Genomic DNA, 23,697 nt, shown 5'->3' with positions numbered 1-23,697 from the left:
CTTCTTAAGTGGATCAAGACAGCTATCACTGTGTACCATGGGCTTTTATCTATATGATGGACACAAAAATACTACTTTGCGGTATAAAAATCAGGAATAAAGGTTCAGAGAGACCCGGGGCCGTAAGCCTAGTCATGAGCCCTCGGCAGCCCGTGGACAAAGTGATCCATAATCACACCTCAACACTTACTCTTCTGGGAATAAGAAGAAAACATCCACATCGTGGAGCTCTGAAGAGTCTCTCCCTTCAGCCCTTCCCCAAAATGGATAAAGAGGAACTTGTTCTAAGAAACGCATTCCTTGGGGTAATCGATGATTTATGATCTTGCATCAGCCCCGGTGCTAATGATAAAGTACGACATCAGCCTCGCAGAGTCTCAAATGGCATATGACAAAGTCCAGCCCCATGGAAACAGACACCCTGGCTACTGAAAACAATTCATTCAGTAAAATGTTTAAATTTGAGCACTGCCTGCCGCTCGGATAGGAGAGCCACAGCTTCCTGTGGAGCCGCTGGGCACAGCAGGGCCACGTGCCCAGCACTTCCGTGACCCCCAGAGTTTAGGTGGTGATGATTATGAAGGTCAGGGTTGACCAACACAAAGTACAATGAGGCTGACACCGCTGAATAAGGATCAGCCTTCCTTTGGAGCTTCCAGCCAGCACGTGCTTGGAGAAGGCGACCACGTGCGTGTTAATGTAATTGATTATAGACTGTTTTATTTTAACTTGTTTGGAGGAAACAAAAGGTCCATCCCATAGAAACGGGTTTGATCATCCAGGCCCTTAAATGTCCACTAAACTCTGAAAAACATGCTAGTGAAAATGGGGCGGGATCCAAAGCTGAAGAAAATCAACAGCCTCTCAGGACACCTCACTTGGGGCTTGGGTGTCCTGTAAACCCAGGAGAAGGCAAGGTGAAGGATGACAGGGCCCTGGTGGCTGTCGCTGGCTTCCTCAGAGGTGGGGAGAAGGGAGGACAAACTCACTCACCACTTCCACTACATCAGTGAACGGGGCTTTCAAGGAGCAGCGCAATGCCAGACCCCAGGGCACTTGCCCGGCCGGCTGGCACTGTCCCGTGGTGGCAGGTGGACCTCTCAGCATCCGGACCACTCTTCTGTAGCATCACAAGCCTAGAGGAGAATCTACAGGTGGCTTCCCTGGATGCGGGAGGTGTGCGTTGTTTCCTTGCCAGCAAAGAAACCACTGCGAACTCACAGATGGTAAGTTCCTGCTTAGGGGCCGTAAGGACGGCCGCAGCCCATCTTTGCGTTCAGAATACTGGCATGGCCTCCTCTCTCCTGTCTGATGGCAACTTCCACAACCAGAGAGGATCCGAATTTCATTAGCTAGACTTAAAAATGTACCACTGGAAAAGTGATTCTGATCTTTAAATGCCATAAATATTGTATTTATTTAAGCCTGAGAGAGTGTGTATATATGTGTGCATGTTCTTTAAGAAATCAGTGAATAGCTGCAGCTGATCCCACCCGCTGCACTGCGCACCCTAGCAGTCAGTGGCTGAGCTGGGAGCCGCAGAAGTCACCACGGGGAGGTGGGGTGGGGGCAGCATGGCAGCCTCGTTATGGCTCCGTGGAGCCGCCGGCAGCAACCAGCAGTGGCCAGCCTTGCAGCAGTGTGTTCTAGGTCAGTGGCTTCTAAGACTCAAGTTGGATTCACTGGAGTAGGCAACATGGGGAATCCAATGGCAAAAAATCTCATGAAAAATGGCTAACCACTCATTATTTATGATGTGTTCCCTGATGCATGCAAAGAGTTTCTAGATGCACGTGAACAGGTAGTGTCTTCCCCAGCAGATGTAGCTGAAAAAGCTGACAGAATTATCACAGTGTTGCCCACCAGCATCAATGCGATAGAAGCTTATTCTGGAGCAAATGGAATTCTAAAGAAAGTGAAGCAAGGCTCACTGTTAATAGATTCCAGCACTATTGATCCTATGGTTTTGAAAGAATTGGCCAAAGAAGTTGAGAAAATGGGAGCAGTTTTCATGGATGCCCGTTTCTGGTGGTGTGGGAGCTGCTCGGTCTGCGAACCTCACGTTTATGGTGGGAGGGGTCGCAGACGAATTTGCTGCTGCTGCCCAACAGCTGCTGGGATGTGTGGGCTCCAATGCGGCGTGTTGTGGAGCTGCTGGGAGTGGGCAGGCTGCAAAGATCTGCAACAACTTGCTGTTAGCTTAGTATGACCGGAACTGCTGAAGCTATGAATCTGGGAATCAGGTTGGGGCTTGACCCAAAACTCCTGGCTAAAATCCTAAATATGAGCTCAGGACGATGTTGGTCAAGTGACACTTATAATCCTGTACCTGGGGTGACGGATGGAGTTCCCTCGGCTGATAACTATCAGGGTAGACTCGGAACAACACTCATGGCTAAGGATCTGGGATTAACACAAGACTCTGCTACCAGCACGAACAGCTCAATCCTTCTGGGCACTCAGGCCCATTAGATCTACAGGATGATATGCGTGAAGGGCTACTCCAAAAAAGACTTCTCATCCGTGTTCCAGTTTCTACGAGAGGAGGAGATGTTCTGAGTTTGCCCTTTGGCTGTGGACGCTGTTGGAAACCACACTCTATCTTGGAGCCCCTTATAGCTCACTCCACAAGTAAATGGGCTTAATCAAAGGTCACCTGTCTGCTTTTGATTGTCTAGGTCACAGTAAACCCTGGGATTTTTCACCCATATTTATTTAACTGCTTATTCTTTTTATCTATTTAGCAAGGACATATTATCTGAATTTGTGGTTTTTTCTGCAAGCCACTGATGGTCTTTGCTAGCTAGCTGATTGACCTTTTCCAAAAGTTTGATTCCTGAGCTCTGTCAGCTAAAACGCTGCCTACTCCAATCAGGATATTATTTACTCCACTTTACAAATAAAAGCAAATTTTTTTCCCACAGGATAAAACCTATCCTGGAGGAAAGAAAAGAAATCGGTGTGAGGAAAGGAGTTAGAGAAAGGGGAAGTATAGTGAATTACTCCTGTGTCCCTCAGAAAGGTTGTCCTGTTAACCCAGTGGTGGTATCCTTGCATTGTGAGGTTACCCGTTCACTTTCCAGGAGCTGATAAGGCGAGAACTCCTTGCTACATGCTATGTAATCTGGACTCTGTTACATTACCCTGGTGTGCCCCTCTTGTAACAACTCCCAATACTCAGCAACCTTATTTTTTATATTTTTGTACATTTGTACAGTACATTCTTACTACATAATTTTTGACTTCGAAAGAATCACATCTTTAGAACTGTTTCAGAGCCAACGATGATATGTGCTTTACATAATTATTATATTATCCTAAATATAACCATATTATTTTGAATTCAAATAAATTTCTATGTTGATAAAAAAAAGAAATCAATGAATAAAGAAAAATTCAGAGAATCCAGTTTAGTGGTAGCGCTGAAAAGTGCAATGTATTTGGCTTAAACCAACCCTTACCACGAACAGTTTCAACTTGGGGTTGGAGAACCTACAGTGGGTGCCAGCTAAGCAACTAGATTTTTCTTTTTATTCAGCTGTGTGAAACAAAGCACCTTTTTCTTTCTAAGATCTCTTGTGACCTCTAGTGGTCTTCTTTAGGAGAATCAAATCCATCATTTCTAAACCGTATATTCCATTCAAAACTTTAACATGGGTCTTGGAGCCATTTAGCTTCTACTCATTGGAAAATGTCATGATTTGACAAGTTACGGAGGACTTCGGAATGAAGTGCTTCAAAGCACATTCAGGGCCAATTAGAGGCCCCTGCACTTACACCACTGGGATCTGATCCAAAAGTCTGTGTTGGCACACCATAGTTCCAGTTGGATTGTGAACCAAATTCTATTTGCTGGGTTACTTATCAGGACTCAAGAAGACTAGTGGTGAAATTCCTAACTGCCCTACTACTTCCTTCGAATGCTTTAGGATAGTTATCACTTAAGCATCAGAATGTTCATTTACATGAAATTGCTCAGAAGTCAAGCTTAAGTGGATTCCTAATAATCGTGAGACTATCAAACGCTTAATAAAAATAACTGCTTTAAAAGGTGAGAAGTTAGCATTTAAAAAACACCACATCTTATATTTTAAAGTCCTAAATTGACCTAAAGTCCTAAATGTTGACCTAACTTGATTTTTGTTACTAGCAAAAAAGCAGTACTATATAAAGGAAACTTTAAATTACTTTACAACACTGACTGACAGCACACAATCCGTTCCTTAAGTGAGTCCTCTCCTATCCCTGTGAGCACTTGAAAAAGGTAGGTTCCCCCCAGAAAGGCCATTCCAATAGCTTCTAAATCTGAGAACATCTCAAATCCACCACCAATGATTAATCAAGCCCATTACAGATTATAAAGATGTGTCTAGAAGCAGCTATGCTTTACTTCATATATTATGCAAAATACAGAACAGGAACTTCAGTAATTTGTGTCTAAGTAGAGGGGCACATTACAGCACAATTTTCCACATGGGTAAATCAAAGAAATGGGACTGGGGATTACAGTGTTAATTCGCTGGCTCTGAATGCGTTGCTAGGTAAATGGCAGAAGGATAATTGCATCCCCAAACTCTTCACTGGTTTAGTGTCTTAAGAACTGTGTTCTTCACCATTAATTATCAGTGCAAGTAACAACTGATGAAACAGATGTTGAGAAATAAATGCGGGGGAAACAAGAGAAATGAGGCAGCCTAAGCGGACGCATGGCCACGCCCATCTGACTCTGAAGTGTCCTTTTTTCCTGTATCCTTAAGGAGGGAGATCATCCACATAAGTACATTTTCCAGATACCTGAAGTCCTACACCTGTAAGTATCAAAAGTCTAATATGAACGCTGTGGACAGAGGGCCTCTTAAAATGTGTTACACTTCCCCTTCTGCAAGCAAAAGCATCAACTCTCATAATGTCAGTTATCTCTGTATTTCGTGACTATATACTAAAAAGTTCTCTTTTTCTAAACATCCCTTCCTCATTACAAAGTACCCTCTGTCATCGCTTTGCCACCAGCACTATGTTCCTCTCGTGAATTGCTTCTTGCAGATTTTCTGGACCAGCAGGACACTTCACCCTCAGAGGCTGAATAAGCATGACCTCAGGGTAAGGAATTGTGAGGTTTAGTTCAGGCCAGGACAGCCTGTCCACATGAAGGTTAGCACTCACAACACTCAAGTTTTCAAGGGTAGAAGGAAGAAAGGAAGGAGGGGGTGGGAAGGAGGGAACTGGGAGACCAGCTTATAACCACCAGTTACCATGTGCTTCTAGGAGCCAGCACTGGACGAGGCACACTCTACACCTGACTTCTCCAGCGCCTTACATCCTTGAAATGACAAGTGGGGATCTGTGAGTAAGTTAGCAAAGATGCCACTTACTTTTCAAAAAGTGAAAGAAATAGGTGATTTTTCCCCCATGACTCATTTATTTTGTAACTGGAAGTTTTTACCTCTTAATCTCCCTCACCTATTCCACTCATGCCCCTACCCCAGAAATAGGGGATTTTGAGATAGGCTGCCTCCGCATATGTCAGTTTCAGTATTAGATTTATATATAATTTTCTATTACAATCATGTCTTGCTGAATATCTATGTCGAAAGTATATAAGCTTTAAAATGCCTCAAGAAAATGACAATTCCCATGACCCAAAGTTTGTATACTGCCTACACTTTAAGAAAATTCGGAGCTTCCAGGTTGGTGAACACGTGGAAGTTTGGGGAGAGTGGTGAGCCTGGAGGGGGCACGGAGGTTCTGAGCCCCTTCCCCACACCTTGCCCTGCGCACTTCTTCCATCTGACTGTTCCTAAGTTATATCCTTTTATAATAAACTGGTGACCTAGTAAGTGAAAAAAAAAACAAAAAAGACCTGGAAATGTGCCTACCTCAACTGTAACCATTCCCCTCTACCCTCCCCCAAAGAACTGTCTGCTTTGCATGCACATGTTTAATCATCCATCTGGATAATTTCTAAACTGGAAATTATTTTAAATGCAACTATTTTCTACACTTAAAAAGGAACCTGTAAAATCGCACTGAAACCCACAAGTATTTGGATAAATGCAAATTAAAACAACAAATTACTATTGTATTGGAGACAGTTTTTTTTGTTTGTTTTTTTGCGGTACGCAGGCCTCTCACTGTTATGGCCTCTCCCGTTGCGGAGCACAGGCTACGGATGCGCACGCTCAGCGGCCGTGGCTTACGGGCCTAGCCGCTCTGCGGCATGTGGGATCTTTCCCGGACCGGGGCACGAACCCGTGTCCCCTGCATCGGCAGGCAGACTCTCAACCACTGCACCACCAGGGAAGCCCTGGAGACAGTTTTAATAACTGAAACATCCAGCATAAATGAAGGTGCAAGAAAATGAGACTCTATTGGTTAGGATACAAATTGACATGATTATTTTGGTTGAATAATTTGGTAGTATCTATTTTTAAATGTTAGTGTTTAATGCAACCTTACCCAGAAATTCCACTTGTAGGTATCTATACTACAGAGAAAAATAGCATGAATGCTTAAAAATATATGTACAAGGCTGTTTACCACAGCATTTCTTGTTATAGAAAAAAAAAGAGGACAAATTTCCATAAATAAGGAATATTTAAATGAATTATAGTAGAACCACATGATGAAACACCACACAGCCATGAAAAAGAACAAAATTGATCTGGAAGGTGGATGAGCTGGTACCTTAAGTGGAAAATACAATTAACAGAACATATTATCATGACTATAGACATATATGTGCATATATATATATATATATGTGTATGTATATATATATATATATATATAGAGAGAGAGAGAGAGAGAGAGAGAGGGAGAGAGAGAGAGAGAGAGAGAGAGAGGGAGGGAGGGAGAGAGAGAGAGTGTGAATACACACATATACTTGCATTTGCATGTATGGTTACATACTCACATAGAAGACTGAAACAATGAGTAATTTTTTCTTTAAAATGTTTTCTGATTTGAAAATATAATTCATTTTATTAAATGAGCCCATGTCTCAAATTAATTAGCAAATGGCAGGAAAAAAAATGAGAGATTTCTAAATGAAATGAAGACAAAATTACAGCAATTGAGACTACTTACAAGATCCTAAGAAATTAATTATCAGAAATTTCTCAAAACGTAATTTAAAAAACTGCCAAGTGGCCAGAGGTAGAGCACTGGACTGAATGGCAAAGACTGGTGCAGAGGAGCCAAAGGGATGAGCCTGGGAGAAAGCTGAGGCCCAAATCCTGGAAGGGGCAGAGTTCAGAGCCACAACAAGAGGAAAGAAAAGAGAAGAAGCAAGTCAGGATGGGTGGGGGCTGGGGGAGGGGTCAGCGTCAGGGCAGGCAGTCACCCTCCCTCTCACCCAAAGTTCACTGGACTTTTCTTCAATAGGTATAGAATTACTCAAGTTATTCTTTTTTTTTAAGTAAATTTAATTAATTATTTATTTATTTTTCGCTGCATTGGGTCTTCCTTGCTGCGCGCAGGCTTTCTCTAGTTGTGGCGAGCAGGGGCTTCTCTTCATTGTGGTACGTGGGCTTCTCACTGCGGTGGCTTCTCTTGTTGCGGAGCATGGGCTCTAGGCGCACAGGGCTTAGTAGTTGTGGCTCGCAGGCTCTAGAGCGCAGGCTCAGTAGTTGTGGTGCGTGGGCTTGGTTGTTCCATGGCATGTGGGATCTTCCCAGACCAGGGCTCGAACCCGTGTCCCTGCATTGGCAGGCGGATTCTTAACCACTGCACCACCAGGGAAGTCCTATTCTTATTTCTAAAATGAGTTTTGGTAGTTTGTGTTTGAACACAAATTGTTGAATTTATAGAGTTGTTGCAGTCTTCCCTTATCCTTTCAATGTCTTTAGGATCTGTAATGATATCACCTCTTTCAATACTGATATCAGTGATATATTTTCTCTCTTTTTTTTCTTGGTCAGTTTAGCTAGTAGTTCATCAATTTTATTCCTCTCATCTGTGTCTTTTAAATTACCAAATCCAACGGTTTCTTCTTTGTATTCAAATTATTTGATTTCACTACGAATTATTTGATTTGCCACTTTAAGAGTCTTTGACTTCTACAATACCCCTCTTCCAATTTTTCTTTACAATCATTAACGGCTCACTTTCATCTTTCAAAATTGTGCTCTAATCCTCTGCTTTCCACTTTAAAATCTCCCCCTCAACTAGACCATCTCCGTTATTCTCATGATCTCCTCATTCATGAGAAGCCCTGTATTTCCAACTGTCTCCTGTCCATCTAGTGCTATTACTTCCACTTTCAGTTAATGAATCCACCATCCCCCCTAAAGTTGAAACCCCGAGTCACCATTAACTCATTCTCATCCTTCAACTTCTCTAACCAATTGGTAATCAAACTGCACCTTCCCTCTCAAACATTTCTTTGCATCTATGCACCTGCCTTGATCCATTCCCCAACCTGGACCTCTTTGATTCGTCACTGCCTGAATTCCAGCCGGCATCATTCTTGGCCAGACTGTTCTGTGCTCCTCCCCTGCAAGCCACTGGCCACATGAAAAGCAGTTCTTTTTAACATACAGTCCATACCATGCCTTTCTTCAGTGCTTCCTGCTGGCTCCAAGTTAAAGCCTGCTCATCACACTTTTTCTGCTCTTCCTCACATCTGCCCACCTGCCTGGTAGCAGACATTCCGGGTGCTTTCCTGCCTCCACGCCTTTGCCCATCTGTCCATATGGCTGAACTCTGACTCACCCTTCCTGACCAGATTCAGAGGCTACCTTCTCTATGAAGCCTCTTTTCTTTTACATTTTTCCCACTGAGGTATAATAATATAGTGTACAGTGCACAGATATTAAGAGTGCAGCTCGATGACCTTTGACAGCCGCGTGTGCCGCGTGCACCCTGATCAATGCACAGAGCACTGTCTCCCCGCCGTATCCCTCCCACCATCACTCTTCCCTCCGCCAGAGGCAACCACTGATCTGACCTCTCCTGTTTTGTACATCTTACAAGTGAAATCAACAGTATATGGTCTTTGTTTCTATGTCTGCCTTCTTTCATTCAGCATAAGCTTTCTGAGACTGATCCATGCTATTGTGTGTACACGTAGTTTATTCCATTTCATTGCTGAGTAGTGTCCATTGTACAGAGGTACCACAGTTTGTGAACATTTACACGTTGATGAACATTTAGATTTTGGGGGGCCTGGGGGGTTGAAGCTGTCTTCATCCCTCTCTGCCCTTCCCTCCTTCAAGCTACACAGCATCACAGTTTATCATAGATGGGTCTCTCTTCCCCAGATAACTCTAATAATATTAATAATAATATTTAATTTCCTTGGGCACCTACATGTGACTGGCAGCGTGCTAAGTACTTGATTTTTATCAGCTCATCCCATCACTACAACAGTCCCATACAGCAGACAATATGCTCACACCCAGGGACAGAGAGGAAACTGAGGCCTGCGGAGGCCCAGTTCCTTCTTTAAGTTAACCCATCTGGTGAGTAGTAAAACCAAGATCAGGATCAAGATCTACCTCATGTCACTACTGCAAATTCTTAACAATTATGCCATAACACTACATGCCTGGTAAACATTAGGCTCTTGCTTTTTAAAAAATTTAGTTTCTATACTTTCTAAAGAAATGCAGCACTCATCAAATATGGCAATGGTGGGAAGTCCCTGGCGGTCCAGTGGTTAGAACTCCACGCTTCCACTGCCAGGGGCACGGGTTCAATCCCTGGTCGGGGAACTAAGATCCCCGCATGCCACGTGGTGCAGCCCAAAATAAAAACAAACAAACAAAAACAAATATGGCAATGGTTACCCCCAAAAGATACAGCTTACTCTTCACTGATAAAGGAACCAACCACCCTTGTGAAATGATTTTATAGGCCCTCTTATTTCAAAACAGCCGTTCTATTTTGCTCACAGTTTTGTGCATCAGAAACCTGGGAGGACTCAGCTGGGCAGTGCGTGCTTGGGGTCTCTCATGTGGCTACAGTCAGATGTCAGTGGGGATGCAGACACTGGGGGTTCTCCTGGGCTGCACATCCACATGGTGAATGCTGTCAGTGGTAGCCCCTTGGGGCTGCAGGCCCAGCACTGACTTGTGGCCTCTCCGGCACGGTGGTCTCAGGGCAGTCAGACTTCTGCCCCTCGTCTCCTCCACAGCGAGCATCCCAAGAGAACCAGGCAGAAGCCTCCCAACCTCCCACGTCACAGAGCATCCCTTCCGCCATGCTGTGTGGGTCACAGCAGCCATAAAACACCCAGACTCAAAAGGAGCGGACACGGAGCCCACCTCTTGATGAGAAAAGTGGCCAGGCCACATTATAGGAGAGCATGCAGGACGGAAGATGGCCTTCTTTGGAAAACAGAATCTGCCACAGCTATTGCCTTGAGATTGCTGACCTTCAAGGCATGTCATGTGGGCCATGGATGGTAAAGACTTTCAGCTTGGAAAACTCCTCTTTGGGGTCAACAGAATCCTCATTCACTGAATGCTGGAAAATAGGTGGGCTTTACTGGGGAAACTAAATAGGCAGAATCATTTCTATGTTTGTTTTATTTGAAAGTTGTTTCACTCAGTGTGGAGCCAAGGATTGTGTGTCTTCAGAAACCCTTAAGTAGGAAATGCACAGCTTTGCTGACCACACGGCACCAAATGGGTCTCATCAGATATTCAGTCCTGCAAGTTATGTCATCAAGGGGAATTGTAAACATCTCCAAATGAAGTAATGCTTCTGGGTATTATAAAGCGATTTCATTCAAGCTATAATCACTTACTGTAAGAAGTGGCAATTTTTAAACTCTTTGTAAGGTAACCGTCAGGGTAAAGCTTAGGTAGCAAAAGACACAGCTCCACACTTACCTGGCTTTGCGGATGTGTAGCTGAGGGTAGTGGCTGTGCCTGTGACATATGTGCACGGCAAAGTCCTCATCATATGTCAGGCTTGGAATGTTCCCCACTTGGTCGAACACAGTTATGAGAGTCGAGCCTAAATCCCAGAGACAAAGAAGTGAGGCCTCGATTTACCAAGGAATGACTTTAGGACTTCAGGGCAAATGTAGTTTCCATTCTAATGTGTGTTTTAATTGTTACAGTCGAATGGGCACATTATACATTGAGGACCTGGAGACCCGTGGTTCTTATGTCCCATCCCCAAAGCCCCATTTTAAGCACAAATTTCCTACGTTAGCGACTGGGGTCAGGAGGTGGTGGAGGAGGACTTACCGAGGCTCATGTAGGACGGCACGATGAGGAATATGAAGTGCAGGTCTGGCACCGCCTTGAACACGGTCCTGGCGAGGGAATGGGAGAGGACGGGGTGTCAACAATCCTATTAGCCAGCACCTGGCGAGACGAACGCCTTCACTACAAAAATGAGGCGTTCATAGATCCACCTGGGTGCCCTGCTCCCTGCCTGCAAAGGCAAGAACGTCTTCGAGGCAATTCCTTTTTCTTCTCTGCTTTTCCCTGGATTCCAAATGCCCCCTCTTCTATCTGTTCCATGGAGGCAGCGAGAACCGAGGCACCATGTCCACGCGGTGCACCAGGTTTCTGCTGAGATTAACCTTTGCCCTGGCATCTGGATGGTCTGGTGTGACACTGCAAAGTGACTTGAGAGCTGAGGCCACCACCCCCAAGTGTCTATGCAGCCTGTCAGAGACCCCTTGTGGCGGAAGCCCTGCGGGTCAGGTTTCTGCAGGCGGTCCTGTTAATAACATGTCTAAGGATGAGATTGAGGAAAACTATTTTTAGAAACATCCAAGCCTGTGACCTCTTCTCTTCCCCTCCTCCCCCCAAATCCATTTTTTTCAAATGACCGTGTGACCTGTTTGCCTCCAACAGTGGTAGTTAAAGGCGTCCATTCAAAGGAAGGATTGTATTCTTTCAGAAACATCACCACCGTTCAGAGTAAATGCTTGACTAGAGCCAGAAAGTACAAGCAAATTGAACACCTCAAAGAATTTCCTTTAAAAATATTTTTTTGACTATCCAGATAGTTAAAGACATGATAAAGACATGAACGTGTCTCGTCTACGATGCTGCTGCCACTGCCCCATGTCACTGTCTGCCACGCCGTGGCCACTCACCGAATAATCTCTTTGCAGCAGCCGACAGAATACTCGTCCACGGCCACAAAGAGGTGCATGAACAACGTGTTCAGAGGCTGCAGAAGAAAAGAGGACACGATTAGAGGCTGAGTCAGAGCAAGGGGAGGGGTGGGAGATAGGGGGAGGGTCTGGGGGCAGCCATGGCACAGAGCTGCCTGGTGTCGATGGAAGATATTTTATGTCTAAAATAAGGAGACACCCAGGCAGGGTTCGAGCCACTTTCTTTCCTCCTAGCTTGGAATTATTCAAGGAAAGGGGGGGTCGTAAATGAGTCCAGCGTGTCGGGCCCTTCCTCCCGCCTCACTACGGCCGCGGGCAGGGGGGCGCCTGCGGGGGACTGAAGTCGATTCTGAACTCAGTGGTCTTGTCCCCAGGGCGCCTCAGCCCAAGTGAAAGACAATCCTCCTCCCCCGGGGCTCTGGAGTCAGCAGCTGCTGCTCTATTCAAGTGACACCAGGGAAAGCGCCTCTCATGAATTTGGAGGATGGAAGGCAGATGCCCCACTAGGAATCCAACGGCTTGTTTTGTTCAACATTCCCAGAGTCAGAAGCAAATACTATGCTCGGGACCCAGAAAACCTGGGAGCGGAAAACAAAGTAGCAAGATTCTAATATGGCTTTCGGGTCACGTCTTTAGGGGTTTTAAAGAATGCTGCCCCGTAACTTTTTTTTTTTAATTTTATCGAAGTATAGTTGATTTACGACACTGTATTATTCTTCCGTACAGCAATGTGACTCAGTTGTACTGAAGACTTTCTAAGTGGCTGGTCATGAGGAGTTGCTCTACACATCCCCACATCCCTCTGTTCAGCTCAGTACCCCTGTGTTTATGGACAGATCCTCAAATTCTAGAGACAATGCAAATGGGAGGGGGCTGAGTGGTGAGGTGAGGGCAGTGCTTGCACCTCGATCTGGACAACAGGAGCACTTCTGTGTCTCTTGTTTCCTGAGCAATTTCATAGATGGCCTTGGGTGACCACCTGCACATCCGTGTGCCTCGGTCTCCCCTCCTGTTGGGTGGCACGTGCCCTAAGAACACTCAGAAGGTGTTTATCAGACGTAAAATGGCGAGAGAAGAATCATGAGTTTAGTTCATGAGCTTGAAAACTCCCCAGAGGCAAGCAACACGAACTCCAGAGTCCAGATAACAACAGCGACAGTGAGAGTTCAATGTCGCAATGTGAGCACTTCCCATGCGTGGACTCACCTAACCCCATGGCATCTGCTTTACATTCTGGTCAGGACTCGCCTTGCTAGCGCATGGTTTATGACTTGGCTGATTTATCCCCCAAATTCTCTCTTCCATCAAAAATATTACAGTTCAATATTTATTCCTTAGCTTTAAGATAAAAATCATTATTTTAGTTGCAGATACCCCCGGGGTAGGTAAGCCATTAAGTCATAAGCCTCTATACCCATGCTGTCCAACAGGAAAATAATTCAAGCCACAAATGCTGGGAACATATGTAATTTTCAAGTTTCTAGTAGATATATTTTTAAAAGGAAGTAAACAGGTGAAATAAATGTTAATATATTTTATTTAACCTAATATATTCACATTATTATCCTTTTAAGAAGTAGTAAATATAAAAATTCTCAACAAGGTATTTTATACTCTTTTTTTTCCTACTGAGTGTTTGATGGCCAGTGCATATTTTATACTCAGAGCTCATCTCAGTTCAAACTAGCCACATTTCAAGTGCCCAAATAGCTACATATGGCTGATGTACCCTCCAGGACCGGCCCAGCTCTACACTATTGAAGGAAGTAGTTTAAAAAGAAACAATTTTAAAAGAACAAGAAAAGGAACAAAAGGGGAAAGAATTTAGGAAGAATGATGTTAATTTATAATTCTCAAAAAGATAAAATCATGACCCTAATGCAAATACAAAATGCACGTATCAGAGATTGATTCAACCCATCAATCCATGAGGCGACCAGTGAGATGATACAAAACGATTCATTGCACTTGAGACGCTGGCTTCAGGCAGTTTTAATGAGGAAATGTTAGAAGATTGCCCAGCTAGATACAAAAGAGTTCAGGTCCCACTGGGCCAGAAACTGTAACCTTTGAGGTTATCTCTTCCACCACACTGAAGTTATTTACATCTCAAATGAACAAAAATCTACCAGTTCATCACTGTTCCTGCGGAACTGTAAAATAGCTCAGTCAATAGAAAATCAATCAAAAGTACAAGCACAATGGAAAGAATCTTGTTGGCCTATTTCCAAGCTTGAGATAATTTTTCTGACAGTGGTGACTGCCAGCGCAGGGGACCAGGGGGAGGCAGCCTCTAGCTGAACAGATGCTGGGTAACTAAGTGCTGGGCTGTGCGTGTTTGCATGTGTGCGCGCGCACGAGTCCACTCGTTCACACCGTTGCCATTCCCCAGGGCTCCGGGACGCACTCTTGAACTCCACCGACAGGGCAAGCGTGCTGCCCGCAGTTGCAGCCTCAGCCTCTGGCTCTCTGCAGCAACTGGCCCGGATGCTGGCCTGGCTCTGGCAGCCGAAGGACAGCTCAGGCTACCAAAGCCCAACTCCCCGAGACCTGATGACCTGGCTTCTGTGGGTCGACAGGGTGTCCTCTGCCCGCAGCTGGGAGACATCAAATAAGCCAGAGCCCATGAGGGCACTTTGAAAATTACAGAGCATGACTTGAATCTGAGGCCCTGTTGTCATTATTTCAGGGGCAGATGTGTAAATGGCAGGTCCCTCCCAGCAGGTCAAAGACTTGGGAGCACAGCGTGGAGGCCTGGGAAGCGCAGTCCTGATGCTCCACTAATTCCTTGCCGTGCCCCACCCCCAGTCCTCCTCTGAGGCTTCCTGCTCTCAGACTCCCCTTCCCTCTCCACCAGATAAGTTCATTTCTGTCTGTCATGATGTCACACACTTTCTGTTGTGACTTTTGAACTGCTCAGTCTAAAAACTGAGAAAACCTATATGCAAACATAGGACTTCCCTTCCAAATTCAAGCTGTTCTCATAAGCAACGTGCATGGTTACTCACTGTGCATGGGATTTCACTGTCCAGCTCCCGGAACACGGACACCCAGTCGTCCTGTGGGGCGACATTCCAGTTGGGATAGTCTACGAAGGTGGCCTGGGCCATGATCTCCTCCTGGTCATTGTGGAGGGTGATGGCAAGGTTTGCCTTCTCCCTGCAGAAATGATTCCAATTGCACACATGAGGAAGGTACCAGAAGTGAGATGAAGAGGTGTCATTTTCTCCCACCTTTGGCTACTGGATCTTGGCAACCACTGCACGAGATACGTTAGCCTATGGAAGAGGTGGGAGCGATGTGGCAGCAAGTATGGAAGTGCATCTTTCAGGACATCTGGTGCTACCAACCCCATCTTTACAGAAAATTACACTTCATTAGAAAGGTGTCACGTCTATGATATAACGTGTCCAATACCCCTCCCTTGGAGACAGGCTGGGGAAACCGTTGACCGTAGTCTTCCCCATCCTCTCCATGTTGCCAGCTCCACTGTGTTGCCCTAAACACATACATTTAGGATGGCCAACTGGCCCACGTACGTGTCCCTCACACACATGCACTTCCAGTACTTAATTATTTTCTTTAAGCCAGTTCACTTTTGGCTGAAATAAGTCTATTCCAATAAAAAAATTTTACATCGCTATCATAAATGGAAAACCATTATACCTTCCTATAAACAGAAGGTAACTATAAAAATGAAGAGATGACACTTAAAACAAAAATTGCTCTGGGGCTTCCCTGGTGGCGCAGTGGTTGAGAGTCCGCCTGCCGATGCAGGGGACACAGGTTCATGCCCCGGTCCAGGAAGATCCCACATGCTGCGGAGCGGCTGGGCTCATGAGCCATGGCCGCTGAGCCTGCGCGTCCGGAGCCTGTGCTCCGCAACGGGAGAGGCCACAACAGTGAGAGGCCCGCGTACCACTAAAAAAAAAAAAAAAAAAAAAAAAAATTTCTTGCATGGTTTGAGTCAAATCACTTGGGGCCCACCAGAGCTGTGGGCACCTTTGGGAAACACTGTGCTCAGGACACCAATCTCAGCACTTCCAGCCACCATCCCCTCTCACAGGAAGTCACAGTCCTCAGCCACCGGGGACTCCACCAGGGGTGCCCCTGGCCCAGGCACTGCAGCTGGCTGCCCTCTGGTACCGAGAACAGGGGATCCACACAGGGCACTCATTAGCGGGAGGAGGTAGCCCCCCAGCTCCTCCCGTCTGATTCACTGAAGCCCCTACCCCTCATTCCACTTCCGCAGGGCTCCCTCCAGCTCCTGGTCCTCTGGGGTCCCCTGCTCCGGGCTCCCAGAGCCACGACCTATGGCTTCACACTGACAGTCCTCGCTCTAACCCAGATGAGAAAAGGCCCAGGGCACGGGACCACGGAGCATCAGCAATGATAGTGATAGAGGTGGTGGAGGAGGAAGTGGGCAAGAGCTGGGACCAGGCAGCTGCCATCCCCTCAGGGAAGCAAGGGAAATGTGTTCCTGGAATCCCAATTTGAACTTGAAATGCATTTATCCATGGGAACCTAGGGTGGCGGTTGTGTTCTGTAGTACAATTAGCATGGTACTATATGGCACAGACATTAGAGATTAAATAGGCTTTTGTGGGCAGCCAGCCACCAATAACATTGTTTCAATGGGAAAATGCACTGCAATTTCCAGAGAGCCTGACTACAAAAAGTAACTTTGGCAGCATATCCTTTTGTATGTACAATTTCACTTCTTATTACCTCTCAGCCAGTAGGTCCTCTACAGGACAGATAAAAATCATCGTGGGACCAAAAGAGGGAGAGGAGGGAAAAAGGTAGAGGGAGAAGGTGTGTTTCTTTAAAGCTGGTTTAAAATTATTCTTTGTAATAAGCCAAATCCAAACCAAAGGAGCCCTTAAAAATATATAGACACAAGCACGAGCACAGGTATGTATTTCACAGAAAATATATTAAAGCTCGAAGATATTATCCAGCAATAGAAATTAGAGTTCTTTTCATTAGAGCAGTGCTTCATTTATTCAATTGGTTTAAGGAGTTTTCCAAGTTCAGCCAACACTCGTTTTACTTAACCGTACTTGGTGGAAATCTTGGTGAAACAGTGTCTCCATTTTCTGCCTCATTAAGCAGCGTGAGTGAAACAGGGCTCAGAGTCCCTTTACGTGCCCCTCCTCATGCTCTGAACCGTGGAGCTTCCGCCCCCCCTGACTGCACTGTGCCATCTGCACACCAAGTGGCCACTCTTGTGGCCCTTTCCCCACTCACCCGCTCTGCCCAATCCGCTCATGTCCTCCCCTAAAACTGAGCAGGGTTTTTAGGTGAGACCACTGTTACTCATTCCTGTATCTCTGTGACTGAGCCAGCAGTCAATAAAAGGAAACTGAATAAACGAGAAAAGAAACCGCCAGTTTTAGAAATGCCCGTAAGATGGGTCTGGAAGCTTGAGGCTGGCCGGCGAGGGGATGGGAGTTAGTTACCTAATGTGAAAACGAAAGGCTACAAGGGCTGGGTAGCAAGGGAGCTGTTTGGGGAGCTCCAGGACACTAATGAAAATGTAAATTTACTTTTACTTCTGAAAATAGGCTGGCTTCTAAGGCAGGTCTCAATGTTATAAGGGCCCCATTTTCACATTAAAAAAACTTTCACTACTCCCCTCCCACATGATGTAAGTTACGCTTTTTGTAACTGCCAATTCAGAAAATACATAAACACATCAGACACATGGATTCCAGGAACCCTTACAGCCACTCCAAGGCCCAGCAGGGGTAGGGTGCTCAGGGACCAGGGACCAGGGACCGGCACAGCACATGTCCAACACATTCTATTGGATGAGTCACAGCTCCAGGCTAATTTCAGAGGCAGAGACTACAGTGCAGGGAGGAACACAGAAGCCCAGAGAATAGGGGAGGCATGGGAGCCTCCAATGTCATCAACGCCCACACCTGCTTTAGCTGCAACACCAGAGTTAACTTGATTTCACGTATTGTATGTATTTACATTTACATACGTATAATTATATATCTAACATATATTTTTATTTTCATTCAACTCATGTATTCTAATTTTTCTTTTTTGACCCATGATTATTTATTATTGCATTTAAAATTTTTCAAATATATGGGCGTTCCTTAATTATCTTTTTGTTATTGATCTCTAACTCCATTGCATTGTTGTCAAAGAACGCTCTTTGTGGTACTAACCACTGCTGGGGTTGCTTCATGGCCTAAGAGGAAGTTAGTTTTTATATATGTTTCCATGTCTACTTGACAAGATTATGTACGTTCTAACACTGGCTACAGTGTTCTACATATATCCGTTAGATCAAGTTCTTTAATTGGGTTCTTGTTGAAATCTTTCCTGTTGTAACTGATTTTCAGTTTGCTTGACCTTTCATTTATTTTATATTTATTTATTTGTTTATTTTGCGGTACGCGGACCTCTCACTGTTGTGGCCTCTCCCGTTGCGGAACACAGGCTCCGGATGTGCAGGCTCAGCGGCCGTGGCTCGCGGGCCCAGCCCCTCTGCGGCATGTGGGATCCTCCCGGACCGGGGCACGAACCCGTGTCCCCTGCATCGGCATGCGGACTCTCAACCACTGCGCCACCAGGGAAGCCCGACCTTTCAATTATTAACAGAGGTATATTAAATCTCCCATTATGATGGTGGGTATGTCTATTTCATCCTTTGGTTCTATTGATTTTTTGCTTTATATATTTTATGACTGTCATTAGGAGCATGCAAGTTTAAATTGTCACACCTCCCTCAGGCACAAAATCTTTTATCATTATATTGCTATAATGACCCTCTTTATCTGCAATGATCCTTTCTGCCAAAAGTATATTTTGTCTGCTATTTATAGAGCAACAGTAGCCTTTTTTTGGATGAGATTTTGGCTGGCATCTTTTTTTCCCCAAATACTTTGACTTTAAATCCTTCTGTGACTTTATATATTAGGTGTGTCTCTTATATGTAAAATATGACTGCTGTTTGTTTTGTTCTGTTTTTAGCCAATCTGCCCATCTTTCTCTTTAAACTGAAAAATTTTGTTCAAATACATTTATTTTGATTACTGATATAACTGAACTGTTTTCTATCTTCCTATTACATGATTTTAATATGTTCTATGTTTTGTTTCTTTTTTCTTCCTTTCTTGCCTTCTTTGAGATTCAGTTTGTTATAAATTTCTTGTTCCATTTTCCCTCTATAGATCAGAAGCTATAATCTCTACACCTATCTTTAAATGATTATTCTAGCCACGTTAACATATATTTCTAACAAGGTCTTTACCCTCTGCTCCAGTTATCAACTGACATGTACCAAACCACCCCTAAGCTTAGTGGCTTAAAACAATTCATTATTATCCCTCATGGTTCTGTGGGCTGGCTGGGCTTGACTGAGAAGTTTTGGGTTGGGATCTCTCAGGTGATGGCAGTCAAGTGGTGCTGGTGGCTGGAGTCACCTGACTATCCAATGTCTAGAACAGCTCCACTCATACTGTTAGCAGTTGATGCTGGTTGTTGGCTGGGAGCTCGGCCGAGGATGCCAAGTGAAGCACCTGCGTGTGGCCACATGACTTGAGCGTTTAACAGTATGGCATCTGGGTTCCAAGAGGGAGCATTCCAGAGCCCAGTGGAAGCTGCAGACTTCTTATGATCTAGACTTGAAGTCATAAAACATCACTTTTACTGACTTCTATTGGTTACACAGGGCCAACCCTGATTCAGGACAAGAAGGGACTACAAAAGGACTGAATGCAGGACATGTGGCTCATGGGAGGGAGGGGGAGCACCTCTGAATACTAGCTACCAACCCTCCCCCTGAACAATACCTTAAGAGTACTTTCAATCTAATCACATGACTCCCAATTTATCTGCTATTTTTGTCCTGTATTTTAGCTAACTTATTATTCATATCTTATAACTTACCATTTACATTTAATACCTATATTAAATTAGTCATTATTAATGTTATTATTTCATACAAGCTAGATTTTTCTCATATTTGTACATATTTTTGTTTACATTCCTTCTTTTATCTTGGGTTTTCCAGCTGGGATATTCTTCCGTCTGCCTAGAGTATATTCTGAGGAATTTCCTTAATTCAGAGTTCACTGGTAAACTAGCTTTTGTTTGTCTAAAAAATGCATTCATTTTCCCCTAGGTATTGAAAAATTGTTTCTCTAGGTATACAATTCTAGTTTGATGTTATTTTCTCTCCAATATTAAAGACAGTCCACTATCTTCTGGGTACCATTGTTGCTAGTGAGAAATCATCATTGGTCTAATTTTCAGTTGTTTGCAGGTAATTTGTCTTTTCTTTATAGTTATTTTTCAGATCTTCTCTTTAGCTTTGGTGTTTTGCTGTTTCATTATGATGTGGTTAGTTGTAGAATTCTCTGTGTATTTTTCCTATTTGGGATCCATTGAGTTTTCTAGAAGAATTGGTGCTTCTCAACAATTCTGGGCCATTATCTCTTCAAATATTGACTCTTGCACTTCCTATTATCTCCCTTTAGAAGTCTGATTAGACCTATTTGTTAAATATTCCATTCTTATTTTTTGTCTCTGTCTCTTTGTGCTGAATTCTAGGTGATTTATTGGTATTGATGCCCCAGTTCACTACTTCTGTCTTTAGCTGTGTCTATTACAATGTTTAATTCATCCACAGAGCTTTTAATATTAACTCTATTTTTTTCTAGATGGTCTATTAGACTTTTTTTAATTCTCATTTTTCATTTTTATGGTCTTTTAAAACATATCTTCTCACTTTAGACAAAGTAAGCATAGTTATTTTATATTCTTTGACTTAATATCTGAAGTCTTTGAGAGTCTGATTCTGCTGTATAGTTTTTTGTTGTTGGTTCTCACTAATGGTGAATGTCTCCTTGTATATTTTTGATTTTTGACTGTGAGCTCATGTTCCTTGGAATTTTATCTGTGAGTATTATTTGAAGTCTGAGCTGAAGCTCCACCCCTTCAGACCTGAGCTGTACTTATTTCAGTGGGTCTCCTGGACACACTACTAACGTGCAACCACTTTTAATCAAATTCTCCACTTCCTCTACTTTATTCAGTCTATGGGTAAACTAGTTTAGGTGGTCTAAAAATGCATTCATTACTTGGGAAGTTTTGAAGCTTTTGGGGACCATGCAGATAATTAATACAGATTTTGAATCAACACGTGCTTATGAATTCTTGGGGAAGGATTTATCCCCCTTCATTCATGCTGAGGTTGAAACAGGCTAGTTTCCTTACTTTTATGCAGTGGGTTTGTCTCCTTCATCCTTACAAAGAACTGCACAGTTTTATACAAAGAAATCTAATACTTCCCTCCTTAAGTGGATGGAGTATTTTTCTTCTGTTCTTTGTGAACCTGTCAAAACAAAACTGTGAGGTTTCTAGAATGCAGCAAAAATCCTCAAGGAGAAAGTGGTGTGGGTTCCTGCTATTGTCCTGAAGTTTCTGATTTCATTTTGACAATGTTCTCTGCACAGTCCGTACGTGTGTGTGTGTGTGTGTGTGTGTGTGTGTGTGTATGTATCAACATGTTTCCATCCAGAGGACATCATTAAGGTGTTTAATTCACCATAATGTCAAAAAAAATGAAATCATTTCATTGTTATACATATTTTTAAAGCCTTTTTATACACATATTGTTCTCCAACAAAACTGTGCCAAATTTACGTTACATTCATCAGTGTGGTGATCAGAAATTGCAAATTTTAATGTCTTAGGCTGGCCTAGTTTAAACATTTCAATTGTATTTAACCTGAAGCTTTATGAAATCCAAAACATTGTGCTCTCTCTTATCATTTTCAATAAAAATAATGAGGAACAGCATATAGGATATTCATATTCTGGTGTCCAAAAAAAACGAAACAAAACAGGGAGAAAAAAGATTTAAAAAAAAACCTACGCATATTTTGAAGATTAGAAGAACATTTCAACAGCAGTGGCTAAGAGCACATCCAGGCTTTGTCACTTACTAACTGCTGGACCTTGGGCGAGCCTCCACTCTCTCATCTGTAAAATGGGCATGACAGTGGCTACCTCAGAGTTAAACAAGACAATGTTGGCAAAGCACAGAGTCTGAAAGAAAATAAATTCTCAAAACGGGTAGCTAAGTGACTCTACTAGTGGGTGGGGCAGTTGAGATTTGAACCCTAGTTTGCCTGAATCCAGAAGTCATGAGAAGTCTTTTCAATTTACATGTTGTTACAGGACTTAGCGATGGTTGTTCCCAGAGATCTCCCGCTCAATAGGGCAGATTTTCCTGCTGCCCTTTCCTCACCAAGCCCCACAAGGACAAAGGAGTGGAGCCCCTTTGCTATGTACTTACAGAAGAGAGATGATATTAAGACTCCCAAACAGCTTCTGGGTAAATTTTCTAATGAGGTTTTTGATGCAATAAATATCCTGTGACTCTGTTCTTCGGCAGTGAACCACCTCCACCCTTCCTCTTGGAGAAGTGAGTACTGACATTTTTGATCCTGTCCCCGAAAGAGAGAAAAACAGCCCACAGTTAGCCTGAGATGACAAGTCAGTCTGGCTTCAGTACTTACGAAACAGGACATTCCTCCAATTTCCGTGTGGTCAGAGTGAGCGTGGCTGGTGGGACGCATCTCCCCTGGGGGTAGGCTGTGATGACTGTCCCCAAAAACCAGTTGACACGTGTCTCTCCAGGAGAATGATGTTTCTGAGGACTGGCCTGTCTAGAAATGTCTGCAACTGTATTCTTTGTTTCCCACAAAGCTGCTTTAAAATATTCAAACAATAGGACTGAAGAACATTGAAAGGAATTATTTACTGATTCAGGGTCTTCATATTTAATCAGCTGCCATGGCACGTGGTCAGGAGTTACAGGGGAAAAACAGTTTCCGCCCATGGTCCATACAGAGCTCCCCAAACTGGAGCCCTAAGGGGCAGCAGTCCTGAGAGGTATTTTGAAGGGAAAAGAGTCCTGTGGTCAAATAAGTGTAAGAGGCACTGCTTGCAAAGGCCTTCTGCAGGGGCCGCTATGCCCATGAAAGTCTCTGGGAAGCTCCAGGATACAGTACCTGCTTTCTTTGTAGAACTCAGCCTTTCCCACAGCCAATCTGAGGAGAATCTCTAATGACAGCAATGGTGGAGAGTCTCATGTTCAGAGAGACACGGTGGGGATGCTGCTGACAGAACAGCAGGCAGCAAATGAGCTCAATCTCTCTCTCTCGATGTCTCGAGGCCTCAATGTGTGTGTCTCTCCCTCCCTCTCTGTTTCCTTTCCTCCCTTCCTACCTCCATCTCTCCCTCCCTTCCTTTCTGTTTCCTCTCTTCTTTTTGCCTAAGGAAAAACATCTTATTTTCTTAGCCATTGGGAAGTTCACTTCCGCCATTGCACTGACTCTAAGAGCAGTGTGGAAACTTCCCTGGTGGCACACTGGTTAAGAATCCACCTGCCAATGCAGGGGACACAGGTTCGAGCCCTGGTCCGGGAAGAACCCACATTCCGTGGAGCAACTAAGCCAGTGCGCCACAACTACTGAGCCTGCACTCTAGAGCCCGCGAGCCAAAACTACTGAGCCCGTGTGCCACAACTACTGAGCCCACGTGCCACAACTACTGAGCCCACGTGCCTAGAGCCCGTGCTCTGC

The 23,697-nt window shown here is 44.2% G+C and overlaps 1 protein-coding gene and 1 pseudogene across 1 annotated transcript in view; one reads left to right on the top strand and one right to left on the bottom strand.

Annotated features, from left to right (window-relative positions):
* The window catches only part of CFAP61 (cilia and flagella associated protein 61), a 255,844-nt gene that overhangs the window by 229,626 nt on the left and 2,521 nt on the right, over nucleotides 1-23,697 (bottom strand). Inside the window, exons 2-6 of the mRNA XM_073792625.1 lie at nucleotides 22,407-22,557; nucleotides 15,091-15,241; nucleotides 12,062-12,138; nucleotides 11,199-11,266; nucleotides 10,836-10,962 (exon numbers count right to left, since the gene is read on the bottom strand). Coding sequence (XP_073648726.1) covers nucleotides 10,836-10,962; nucleotides 11,199-11,266; nucleotides 12,062-12,138; nucleotides 15,091-15,241; nucleotides 22,407-22,549 — 566 coding nt within the window. The 5' untranslated portion in view covers nucleotides 22,550-22,557. The remainder of the gene's footprint in view (nucleotides 1-10,835; nucleotides 10,963-11,198; nucleotides 11,267-12,061; nucleotides 12,139-15,090; nucleotides 15,242-22,406; nucleotides 22,558-23,697) is intronic.
* Nucleotides 1,589-2,559, top strand: LOC109548711 (3-hydroxyisobutyrate dehydrogenase, mitochondrial pseudogene; annotated as a pseudogene).

Source organism: Tursiops truncatus, chromosome 15, assembly GCF_011762595.2.
Source record: "Tursiops truncatus isolate mTurTru1 chromosome 15, mTurTru1.mat.Y, whole genome shotgun sequence".
NCBI classification, from domain to species: Eukaryota; Metazoa; Chordata; class Mammalia; order Artiodactyla; family Delphinidae; genus Tursiops; species Tursiops truncatus.
This window is presented reverse-complemented; position numbering and strand designations above follow the sequence as displayed.